The 12,869-nt window shown below is 54.7% G+C and overlaps 1 protein-coding gene across 1 annotated transcript in view; it reads right to left on the reverse strand.

Moving 5' to 3' along the window:
- Positions 1-12,869, reverse strand: part of COL22A1 (collagen type XXII alpha 1 chain) — a 189,162-nt gene that overhangs the window by 131,806 nt on the left and 44,487 nt on the right. The window contains exons 10-11 of the mRNA XM_006912934.3: positions 10,765-10,827; positions 6,688-6,726 (exon numbers count right to left, since the gene is read on the reverse strand). Coding sequence (XP_006912996.3) covers positions 6,688-6,726; positions 10,765-10,827 — 102 coding nt within the window. The remainder of the gene's footprint in view (positions 1-6,687; positions 6,727-10,764; positions 10,828-12,869) is intronic.

The raw sequence follows: 12,869 nt of genomic DNA on the forward strand, positions 1-12,869 counted from the left end.
AGCTGCGCTGTGTTTGAGGCCTCGAAGGTTTGAATCGGAAGCATCCCTAAGACTTTAAAAGGCAGAGGAGATGGTGGATGTGTGAGAAGGAGGAAGCAAGGATGGGGAGGTGGGAACATCTAGAGTGCCTGGGGGAGATACACCCCAAATCCGCAGGAGGAAGATCACTCAGGGCCCTGTCACGGCAGACGGGAAGTGCACTCCAAACACATGGGACTTTGTCTGCCAAGTGACATGGAGTGGCTGAGTAGTGATCGCAGGGAATGATGTGACAACGGCAGCATTTTCAAATCAAACATAAATTCACATACGCGTTTACGTTTCAAGTGGGACAGTGTGTTTACGCCAAAAGGAGACATTTGAAGCTGAGAAATTCCAGGCACACTGACCCTTGATAGGAGTCACGTTTGGGCAGGTGGGTCTCCAATGCCCCTCAAGCTGCCTGTCTTCCCTGAGAGGCCGATGCTTTATGGTCGACAGCCTTATGGAAGAGGCTGCTTTGAGCGACCTCAAGTCTTCAGAGAACAGAAAGCACCTGGCTCCCTGGGGCTTGGAATAAACAGGTGCAGAATCTACCTCACTCAGACGTGGAGGCTGCACTGATGGCTATGAACATGGCTTCCTGACAGCCCTCCTCAAGTTCATCATGGTGGTCTTGGCCTCTCTTTCTGCGGTTTTCCCATCAGCACCTTATTTATTTAGCTTCATGGTGAGCCAACCTACAATGACCTTCTTACACGATGACTTCAGCACACTTGGGTGCCTGCACGCAGCTCTGGCAGTGTCCTCAGGACATTCAGGTGAAGTTTTGAGAAGCTAGTGCCCTGGGAAGTCCAAACAGCCTTGGCTATCTGTCCGGCTCAGATTCCTTTTCACTAAGCTCATCCCTGTCAGATTTATGGTCCCAGTAAAAATCGAAGAAAACCATGAAAGAGAAGGAACCGACGTTTGTGTGACCTAAAATTCTGTCTGTTACCGAGTCAACCAACCCAGTAAAATTCAGCTGAGTTTCTCATATTTGCTCACATATGTTTTCTGGTACACCGCTCTGTGAAATCTGAGCACAAAATCCATATGAAGTTTTATTTATTGCCATATGGATTTCTGTGAAAATGCTTAAGAAAGGAATTTTTGGTTGTTGTTTTGGGGTTATTCTCCCTCCTCTAGAAAGTGCTGAATGATGAGCTGCTGACCTAATCATGGCTCTTTGGGACTCTGTGCCCCACTTTCAGCCCATCGGTCTCAAGGACCCTCACTGTCCACAGGGTGTCATCCAGACTCGATGAGGGACCATAAAGTCCTCTCCGTACTCCGTCCTACTCCCCTGTGCCACCTCCGTGCCCTGGCCCAGGCCAGTCCCTGACTGAAGGCCTCCGCTGACATGTCGCCAACTCCAACTGTAATGTTAGCACTGCTTTCTGTGCCTGAGCCCTTAGACTCTGGCTTAGGTGACCTTGACTGCTCAACAACGTCACTTACAAGGATCCCTTTCAGGCCCAACTTCTGAGTGTCACCTTCACCCTCGCCAACTGGCTCACTGCATGGCATCAAAACAGCAGGAACTTCCATGGCTCACCCGCCCGGCCTCGGGCCCAGGGGCCCCATCTGCAGACGTCCCAGCGAAAGGGCCACGTCTGCTTGGTCTAACGTAACTCAGGGCACGTGCCTGAACTGACCGTCGCGCTTGGGAACTCTGGGGCCCGGACAGCTTAGACCTGACTCTGGCCAGCGCTTTTCAAGTGATTAGTTAGCAGGTGCCCTGCCCAGTTCCACGCACGGACACTCACGTGACGCTCACACCAGCCTCATGAGAGCGTACCACTGTACGCACGGACGCTCACGTGACACTCACCCCAGCCTCATGAGAGTGTACCACTGCACGCCAGTTCCACGCACGGACACTCACGTGACGCTCACACCAGCCTCATGAGAGTGTACCACTGTACGCACGGACACTCACGTGACGCTCACCCCAGCCTCATGAGAGTGTACCACTGCACGCACGGACACTCAAGTGATGCTCACCCCAGCCTCATGAGAGTGGACCACTGCACGCGCGGACACTCACATGACACTCACACCAGCCTCATGAGAGTGTACCACTGCACTCGCGGACGCTCACGTGACGCTCACACCAGCCTCATGAGAGTCTACCACTGCACGCACGGACACTCACGTGACGCTCACACCAGCCTCATGAGAGTGTACCACTGTTTCTGTTACCTTCAGTGTCCGGGTCTGGAAACTGAGGCACCAAGAGCTGTGATGACCTCTCCAGTCACACGGCAGGACGGGCAATGCCAGGTTTCCAAAACCTGACCCTCAGCCACTGCCACACTCGGCCACTGGGGCCCATGCGTGGTCACACCATCCAGTATTCGGCAAACCTCCCCCGCTGGAAGAGAGGGCTCCTCCCTCCAGAATCATCTGCTTTTGGATTTCGCCCGTGAGCGACTATGGATACACTACACTGAAAAGGACTTTCATGTGTTAAGATGAAGGTCCAGTCTTTGTCAAGTGTTTACTGCGCATCCCATGCGCAGCAAGTAACAAGACGCACAGAACACCGAAGCCCAGCGCCTCACCACGCGGCTGTGCACGCTGCGCACACGCCTGTCACGTGCGAGCACACATGCTGCTCCGTTCGCACTGCCTGCACTCAGATCTCCACGGCGCAAGGTCGTCCTGATTTTCACCTGTGTCTGCCTCGCTGGTGTAGCCCAATTTTCCATCAGGCTTTGCCCACGCCTGTCGCGTTGTGTTCGTCAGGCGCTTGGAAAGAATGGAGTCTCCCTGTGGCCATTTCGTCGGCTTCGCTCTTCCCTTCGTGTGCTTCTGCTCCGTTCGCACTGCCTGCACTCAGATCTCCACGGCGCAAGGTCGTCCTGATTTTCACCTGTGTCTGCCTCGCTGGTGTAGCCCAATTTTCCATCAGGCTTTGCCCACGCCTGTCGCGTTGTGTTCGTCAGGCGCTTGGAAAGAATGGAGTCTCCCTGTGGCCATTTCGTCGGCTTCGCTCTTCCCTTCGTGCGAGTTGTGCGTGTGGGGACCCCCGAGGCACACTTTGGTTTCATTTTCTTTACACAATACCAAGTACCCTAGGAAATGCCCAAGGTGCTTTACTGGCGTGACTGTCTGCTTCTCCATCCCCAACACCATGCGGCCTAGGCAGGGTCTCCTGACAGTGTCGTCACCCTCTGTATGTGCAGCAGCACAGGGGACAGAGGTGGCACGACCCGACCGACTCGCTCAAGGAACAGTAAGAAGAATCGCGCTCTTAAAAGACAGCCACAGGACCAGAATGCGCACGCGCGTCTCCTCCACTGACCGGTGGACGTGCCCCTGGAAGGGAGCCAGCCCAGGGCTAGAGCTGTGAACCCCCGCTCTCTCCCACGTGCCAGGTCCGTAAATGCCACCTATCAAAGAAACACGTGTCACTCTTACAGACTGTAGCAACAGCTCTGGCAGAAAAAGGAAAGGGATGAAGACAAAGGACAGTTTTTTATCTACCATGTGACAGGGACCAAGCCGGGTGCTTCGACAGGAGTTACCAACCTCTGTCATCCCCACAACAGCGCCAGGGCTAGGTGTCCATGGCCCCACTGCGCAGGTGTGGAAGCCGAGGCTCAGGGACAGGAGCCAAAGATGGCCCAGCCACTGCACAGCCGGGACCACCCGGGTCGGCCCGCCCCCAGCCTGCTTTCCTTCCACCACCTGAGCCTCGTTCAAGCACAAAACCAAGGCTCCCGCGGCCCTCCCTCCTTCCTTCTGGACGCCAGGAAAGGAGGCTAACCGCAGAGCTGCCGGCAGAGAGCACCCCGAGGCCACGCGGGCAGGACCTGCAGCGCAAGACTGGAGCAGACACTCTGGCTTCCAGACACCAGAGGGCACTGTGGGTCCGGGATAGGGGGGCACTGTGGGTCCGGGATAGGGGGGCTCCTCCCGTGAGGCCTCTGGTCCCCCAGAGCGAGCCAGACCCACGGGTGCCCCACAGGGAGGCTCCCTGGACTCTGCACACTTGGCCTTTTAGAAACTGCTGCTGTTTCTAAATCTTTTTCTACCCGTGGGGCTCGCGGTCCAGCTGAATCTGCGGACGATGTCTCCGTGCGATACCACTGACTCGGCGCCCACGCAAGACACCCTATGCCTGCGCCTCACTGCGCTTACTAGCTCTCCCACCGTGGGAGAGCCGAGGGCAGGGGGTGCACAGAGGCCACCCCCGCCCCGCCGCCCCGAATGCTCCACACCAGCCCAGGCAGTGGCTGCACACTTCCCTCACCGCCACCAAGACGGCTCTGAAAACCACCACGGAGCAAGAACAGCAGCGCTGCCAGGGACCGAGAGCTGGCTGTGCCAGGCCGTGTCGAACCCCGCCCCTGAGCCCTCCCAGCCCCATGTGGCAGGAGCCACTACTATTCAGCCCCCGCCCCCCCCCCGGCGGGACTCCTGCAGAAAAGGAAACTGAGGCTCAGAGCAGCCTGAGGACAGACACAGTCGACGTGGCGTGGAGCCCAGACGTGGTGCTGGCTCTGCCCCACCGCGGCCCGTGACCCTCTACTGAGTCGAGCTGCTTCTCGGTCCTGGACAGTGGAAGGCTGCAGACCATTCGCCCGTCCACTCACTAGGCAAGCATTTATTTGATGCCAGCTGTCTCCCAGACACTCTGAAGGAGAGTCCATCCCTCAGCGTCTCGCCCTCCACGCCCCCAGCACCAAGGCTGTGAGCAGCTATGTTGGGGCACCCCTGAAAGGCTACCTCTCCGCTTTTCCCTAGCGTGACTTCATGTGCACTAAAACACGAGGGAGACTTGCCCCAAGGACATCGCGGTGAATGTGGGGCGGGAGGGGAACAGAGCGGGGGCTAGCTTCCAAAATGAGAGGCACAGGCAGCCCAGGAAGATGGCGCCACACAACAGTCTTGGGCATTTCCTGGGGGTCCCCCGGGGAGGCTGTACCGGGGTCTGGCAGAGCCAGGAGGCCAAGTCCTCCAGCAGTTTCCAGCTGTGTGACTTTGGGCCGCTCACGTCTCTGAGCCTCAGTTTCCTCAGCTGCTGGGGAAGGGGTGATTCAATCACCTCTCCAGCTTTCGTTAATTTGAGCAACAGCCAGGGATTGTGTTTCCTCGTCATCTCACTGCGTGACCTTGGGCAGGTCACTCGACCTCTGAGTTATGTTCTCATCTGCGAAGTGGGCACAGCAGCGCCTTCCCTGAAGTGCTGTGTCGTGACATAAAGCGTGGGATACACCTTGCACGGTGCCTGGTCCTCACAGAGGCCCATGCGCATCATCACAGTTGTTATTCACAACACCAAAAATACAAAAAAAAATAGCCAAAACAGAGTAGGCTGATGCCTGATGCCTGAAGCCACAGGGCTCCAGCCCATCTAACCCCCTAGACCTGACCTTGGCACTCTGCATCACTCTGAAGAGAATATCCTAGCAAGAAAGTCAGTTTGCTCAGCCCTGTCCACACGCCTTTGTCACCAGCAGCCTTCTCCCCTCTTAGGACCCTGCTGGTCCCCTGACCCATCTGGCCTCGCCTCATCCTTGGAGGGAAGGCAGAAGCCCCGTTGGGGTGAGAGCTCAGGCTGGGGCGCTCAGGACCACACCTCAGAGCTGCACCTGCAACAGCCTTTATGTGTCATCTCAGCCCGCCCCCTCACTTTACACGAGAGGAAGCAGAGGCTCAGAGAGGGGAGTGACTCACCCCAAATCACACAGCCAGTTTGTGGCAGGATCTGGAGTCAGACTTTGCTAAAAATGCTCAACTGCAGAGAATGTCAACCGAGGACAGAGCCGAAAGGGCCAGAGCTTCCTGGGCTGGCGCGTCCATCCTCCAGGCACTGATGTGTAAGGAGGTCCCCCTGGGTGTAACTGTGACCCTGCAGCTTCAGGTCCTGAATGTGGTGTCACAGGGGGAGCTTCAGGGCATGACCAAGTCTGGTGGCTGCCTCCGCCGGGAAGTGGGAGCCATGTTTTCAAGAGCTGGTGTGACTGGGAAATGACATTTTCAGTGACTGGTTTTTACTTTTCCTCGTAGGTGAACACGCGAAGAAATCTTTCCTCTCCGGAAGGAACCCCTATGCCCAGGCTCTGCTGAGCTTGTGCACGTTACGATAAAGGTAAAGCGGGGGCACCATTCAGGTCTGGGGGGGACACCCGCAGGCCTCTCTCATGCTGCTGCCACACGTGGCTCTGTCTGTCATCTTCCCTTTAAACCTCTACAACAATCTGCGACTATCCCCCAAATTCCTCTGGCCCCCCACATATATGTGGCACCTGCCACTGCAACACCCTCCGCACGCCCGTCCACACATAGACCCTTCGATGCCTTCCTGCCACTGCAAACGTTTCGATACTGAACGCCACGCGTGCGGGTCCCTAAAGTGCTGCTGCAGCTCTGCCCCGTCCCCGGGAGCACCCCAAAGCAGCTCTGCTCAGAGCATCGTGAACCACCGCCATCCTACACGAACGCAGCCCTCCCCCACGCGTTGTGCCCAGCCCTTCACTCTGCCTGGGAAGCCCTGGCCCCTGCACACACATCACCCGTCCCAGAGGGGGGACGACACGCACGGGGCGCTGGCACTCAGCCCAGGAGACCTGCTCTCCCTCCCAAACCCAAGGTCTCGTCCTGCTCCCCAGCCCCCTCCGCAGCCCCGGAGGAGTGTGATAAAAGGGGGATGCTCACCTTTTCACCCTTCTCTCCTTGGAAGGAAGGTCCTTGGCCCTAGAAAAGGGAAGCAGAAGGCAAAGGTGACACTGAGCCACGCCCATGGGGCACTACACGCCCAGGAGCCTCAGAAAGATGACAGCTCTTATTCAGTGTTGACTCTTGTGAGTCATCGCGTTTAAATTTCCCAACGACTCAACAGTATGGTGCTATTCTTTATTTTCATAGCAGCTTAACCGAGACACAATTCGCAGGCCGCATCGCTCACCTACTTAAAGTGTGGGAACCAGTGGTTTTAGGGTATTTACGGGGCTGTGCAATGATCGCCAGAGTCAACTTCGGGACATTTTCATCGCCTCAGAAAAGGCTCCGGACGCATTTGTGGTTTCTCCGCATGCCCCCCCGGCCCGCCCTAGGCAAACACTAATCTCTTTTCTGCCCCTACAGATCCGCCTGTTCTCGGCACTGCGTGAGGAACGAGACGGCGGGACGAGGCTGCGACTGGCTTCACGGCCAGTGTTCTCTCAGCGCAGTGTTTTCCGGCTCATCCATGTTGTAGCGTGTGTGTGTGTGTCAGTCCTTCGCTCTGCTGTGCTGCCACTGCATGTCACTGCACGGATGCCACTGCATGTCACTGCACAGATGCAACACGCGTCATTCACTCGTTCATCATGGGACGAATGTTTGCATCGTTTCTACTTTTCAGTTATTATGAGCAAAAACGCTGCTGTGAACATTTGCGTACAAGTTTTTGTATGAACGAACGTGTTTTCATTTCTTTTCGACACCTACCTAGGAGTGGAACTGCCGAGTCCTACGGCAATTCTGTTTCACCTTTCGGGGACTGAGAGATTGATTTCCAAAGCAGCTGCACCACTGGACGACAGCAACGCACGAGGGCCCCGACTGCCCCCGTGCCCACCTGTCCCAGACAGCCCTGGAAGCGAGGCGTCAGCGTCCCTAACACTGCTGTCGAGACACCTGTTAGCCCTTTGAGTCTCGGCGGGTGTTGCTTCGTGAGTTAGGGCTCCATTTTTAGGTGCACATATAATTGTATGTATTTTTGAAGAACTGACACTTTCCTCATTATAAAATGCCCTTCTTTATGTCTATTAATTTTCTGTTTGTTTTAAAGTCTATTTTGTCTGATATTAGCATAGTCACTCCAATTTTTTGTTTTCTATTTTCAGAGTATGTATTTTTCATCCTTTACTTTCAACTTCTTTGTATCTTTGTATGTAATGCGTCTCCAGGAGCTTATTTTATACTCAGTTTGAAAATCTCATTTTAACTGGCCGAACACATTCGCGTGCAACACTGTTATTCGCATCATTACTTTACATGCACCATTTCACTGTCTTCTAGGTCCCCTGGTCTCTTTTTGTTGTTCCTTTATTCCTCCTTTACTGCTCTGTTTTACATTATTTTCTAGTGCAACATTTTAATCCTTTAGTAATATCTTCACTACATATTTCTGGAATTACTTTCTCTGAGGCTGCTCTCCGGTTTCCCATGTGCATCTCACCTTATCAGAATGTACTTCAGGGCTGTCCTAACTTGCTTCCAGGGAGATTTACAAACATCCTCCTACACAGCTCAGTTCCCTCCTCCTCCCTTTCCACGCTATCGTCACCATACGAATGTTAAACGCCCACTAACACGCTGTCATGATGCTCACTTGGAACATGTCATCTCTCTGCAATCTGGCCTCAGTCATTTCTGATGATAATCTGAAAAGTTAGCCGATAATCTCACTGGGGTTTCCTTATACGTGGTGAGTCGTTTTTTCCCTTGCTGCTTTCAAATTTTTCTCTTTGTCTTTTAGGATTTTTATTATGTTTTTTGGGGTGGATCTCTTTGTGTTTATCTTGATTGGAGTTCACTGAGCTTCTAGAATTTGCAGATTACTGATTTTCATCAAGTTCGGGACGTCGTTAGCCTTATGTCTCTGTACACGTTTTCTGCTCCTTCTTCCTCTCCCCTTCTGGAATTCCCATCATGTGCACATTGGTGCAAGACATGAGCTGGCACATTTCTCTGAAGCTCTGTTCATTTTTCTTCATGATTTTTCCTCCTGGAACTTCGGATTACATAATCCCTATTGATCTGTTTTCAAGAAGGCTGGCTCTTCAGCCAGCATCAAACCTACTGCTGAGCCTCTCCAGTGACTTTCATTTCAGTGACAATTTTAAAGTCTGGAATTTCCATTTGGTTCTTTTAACAAATTCTATCTCTTCATTTATATTCTGCACCCAATGAGACACTGTCATAATACCTTCTTTTACTTCTTCAGGAATGGTTTATAGTTCTCTGAATATACTTATAATGGCTACTTGGGATGCTTTGTCTATTGAATTTGACACCTGTGCCCTCACAGACAGTGTCTGTTGCCTGCCTTCTCTCTTTCCCGTGTAAGACTGGCATTTCACTAGACCCCACCTCACCAAGTTGATATTAGGTTTAAATGAGCCTGAAATCTGTAAAGCATGCCACAGAGAGCTGGGCACATAGTAGGTGCTGTAAAGCATGTGACACAGAGCCAGGCACCGAGTAGGTGCTGTTAAATGTTAGCAACTTTTTTTTTCTCATGTTATTTTGCACAGAGCAGGTGCTTTCTACCCATACTGAGGAGGCAGGGATAGGCGGCATGGGTGAAAGGTAACAGTACAGCAAGGGAGCACGAGACTCAGATTAAAACAGATGCAGGATCTGATTCTGCCTCTGCCAGAGCCAGCCTTGTGACTGTGGGCAAGTCACTCAAGTCGGAAAATTCTGCGTCATTCCCATTAGAGAAGTGACAAGACTACGTTTAAGAAGCCATTATGAGGAGTAATGAGAGAATCCACAGGAGGCACCTGGGAAGAGAGCAGATGCTGCAGCCATGGTAATGAGCTATTGGGTGGTGACAACGTCAGGCACTGAGTGAGCTGCATTTGTCAGGTCAAGTCTTCTAGGGGAGATGCTTTGTCTTGTCCTCTGGGGTTTTCTCCTTAGTACTGAGACCCTAGAAGAACTAATTACAATCACAAATAAAGACAGCTGTCCTTCACTGAGCATCTACAATGGGCCAGGCGTTTTACAGACAAAATCATCGCTATTTTCTTCATTTTGCTAGTGGAGTAAATGAGGCTTTCACAGGTTAAGAGACCTGATCATGATCACACAACAAGTAAGGCTGGAGCCAAGGACAGGTACTGAGGTCCATCTGACACCAAGCTTGCGCTGCTGATACCATGATGCTACGCTGGAGGCTGGGGGCTAGTGCTTCCACCACGCCAGCAGTGACAACAGTGACAATAGTGTTTGCTCTGCTCCCTGTACTATTTCCATTCGTTTACGTGAATGAGCTCATTTACTCCTCAAAATGCCACTGGACTGTTAACGATCCCCATTTTACAGACGAGGACACTGAGGACAGAGAAGTTGGGAAGCTTGGTGGGGCCAGGATTTGCTTCCCAGACTTTCGGCTCCCGAGACCTGCTCTGAGCTGTGACTTGTTCATCTCTGTAATTCTTCTCTGACCCACTATCCACTGCTTTCACTCATGAACACACCGAGCTAGGCCAGGCACCGGGGACACCATGATGACAAATCACAGGCCAGGACGTCAGGGAGCCAGCTGCTGCTGGAAGTGCCAGTGATGTGGGAGCACAGAGTTAGGGGGTGACCCGGGGGTCACCTGGGGGTCGAGAAGACATCCTAGGAAACCACTCAGAGTGGAGGTGAATGATGAGAAAACATGAGCCTGGAAGAGAGGGGTGAGGGGAAGGGGAGGTGGGGGGAGATGGAGGGCACACTCGTTCCCGATAGAGGGGAGAGCGTGCGCAAAGGCCAGCGCGAGCGATGGCCAGCTTGGGGGAGCACGTCTGCCAATCTGGGCATGCAGAATTCCAGGGGCGGGGGTGCAGTGGTAAAGGACAGGACCAGAGTGGCCGGCTGCAGCCAAGTTTACAGGCCTCCCGAGCCCAGGGAGAGAGGCCATTTTGCAGGGGGGTTGGCGGGGGTGTGGCTCAGTGCATTCTAGGTGATATGCGCGCTTGGGGAAAGCCTTGTGTCTCCCACCCCAGCCACACGGAGAGGCAGCCCGTCACTTACCGAGTCCCCTTTCTCGCCCTTGGGTCCAGGAGCTCCAACGGGCCCAGTGGCTCCCACGTCTCCCTGAGGAGTCAAAACCGAAGATGAACACTGGGCTGCCCATGGCCCACTATGCCCAACTCCCTACGAGCAGCTGATTCTGTCACTGCCAACTACAAAGCGAGGCCATACTTCCCACCCTGGAAAAGGAAGACGCATCTTAATCATTTCCCCAACCTTCTAATTCCAGGTGTTTGGGGAATCTTGAGAAATTGAGCAGATGACAGTACCGTACTCTCAGCCCTGGGAATGGCCTGGCCACTGGTGTGTGGCCAGGGCCCCAGACGGGGAATCAGAAGCCCCAGGTTCAAACTCCAGTTCTGCCACTTAATGGGAGCCATCACGACAATCTGGGCTTCAGGCTCCTTCTCTGGGAAATGGGCCCGCCACCATGAGCACACACAAGACAAAGAGGCTGAAGGTGCTCTGACATCTGCCAGAGGCCAACCAGGGTCCCCGACTGTGCCATTTGTAAGACAAGTCTGTGCCCAGGAGGGCCCTGGACCCTCACGACTGTCCACGAAGAGAGAGGGGCAGGTGGAAGAGAGAACAGAGTCTGCGAGGGAAGGAAAGATTCACCGAGGGCCGTGGGGACCGGAGCCCAGGCTCCAACTGTGCCACAGCCGGTCCACGCAGGCTCGCGTGCAGAGCGCAGCAGCCTCGGCCAATTCGTCCTATTTCCCTTTTCTCTGGGAATGCAACCTTGTCTCCTCCTGGCCCCATCTCAAACTCTGCACTCTGAGAGCAGCTATTCTGCATGTGCGGTTCCCTTGGCCTGCAATGCCCGTGCCCTGTCCGCTCTGTCCCAGGCAGCTCCGACACACCCCGCTGCACCCAGCTCAGGACGCCTCCCTCAGAACGGCGTCCCGAAGCCCTCTCCAGGGCGCTCCCCACACGGTGCCCCACGCCTCTGAGTCACGTCCCTCTTCCCGATGGCCTGCGAGTCCTGAGGAGAGGGCTCTGTGTCATCCACTGTTACGTCCTCACATCTAGACTGGGCCCCGGCACCCAGGGGACACCAGGCCATGCTTGCTGACTCAACCCAAGCTGCATCTGGGTAAATGGGGCCGCTGGGGACCACGGCCGCTTACCCGGAGTCCATCCACGGGGACACGACTCGAGTGGGGTGCTAAGGGACCAGGACTGCGATCAGCCACGGGGAGCCAGGCTGGCCTCCAGGTGGCCACAACCACTCCCCTGCTCAGAACGCCACTCCCCACCTCGCCTTCCCTGCTGGCGTCCAGTCAGGCTGCATCCCTGAGAGCTCAGCTCGAGGTCACACCACGGACAACGCTGCCTCAGGTAAACTGTTCTACTTACGGCCCGCGAACCCCGGGAGCCTTTTCTTTTTTCTGCCATCTGACAGCTGACGGGCTGAGGTGACAGCCCGGGGGCGCTCAGTGAGGCAGAAAGCCCTGCTCTTCTTCTCAGTGACCACCTGGGCCCCTGGGCCACCCCGCGCTGTCCTGCTTCACAGCAGGGGAGGGGAGCTGAGTAGGCCGTGGGTGTCAGTCTGTGTGTGTGTGTGTGTGGCACGGTGTGTGATGGCGTATGTGATGGTGTGCATGATGGTGTGTGATGTGTGTGTAGTGTGATGAGTGTGTGTGGTGATGGTACCTGTGTGCAACGATGTGTCTGATGGTGTGGGTAGGCAGTGCTGTGTGGGGGTATGTGCGCGAGTGAGGGTGTGTGTGTGTGACTGTGTGTGTGGTGTGTGTACGATGGTCTGTTTGTAATGGGGGGCGTGTGTGTCCGTGCTCCCCATCCCAGCAGACTGGGGGTAGAGGGGAGAAGGGTGGGTAAAGAGGGAGGGAGATGGAAGTACACACCGGGCCAGGAAGGGGGAGAAGAGGACCAAAGGGACCGCGGCAGGGGCTCAGTGGGGTGCGGTGAATAAATGTGACAATAAGTAATGTGCAGGGGGATGAAGGAGGGAGAGAGGAAACTAGAGAGTGGAAAGGAGGGAGGGAGGGAAGGAGAGAGGAGTGGGCAGGGGCAGGAACAGGAGAGGGGAGGGGCAGGAGGCTGTGCTCTCTAGACGTTTCCACCAGCCCCCTCTTTCAAAT

The sequence above is a fragment of the Pteropus alecto genome, unplaced genomic scaffold, assembly GCF_000325575.1.
Source record: "Pteropus alecto unplaced genomic scaffold, ASM32557v1 scaffold105, whole genome shotgun sequence".
Classification (NCBI taxonomy): domain Eukaryota; kingdom Metazoa; phylum Chordata; class Mammalia; order Chiroptera; family Pteropodidae; genus Pteropus; species Pteropus alecto.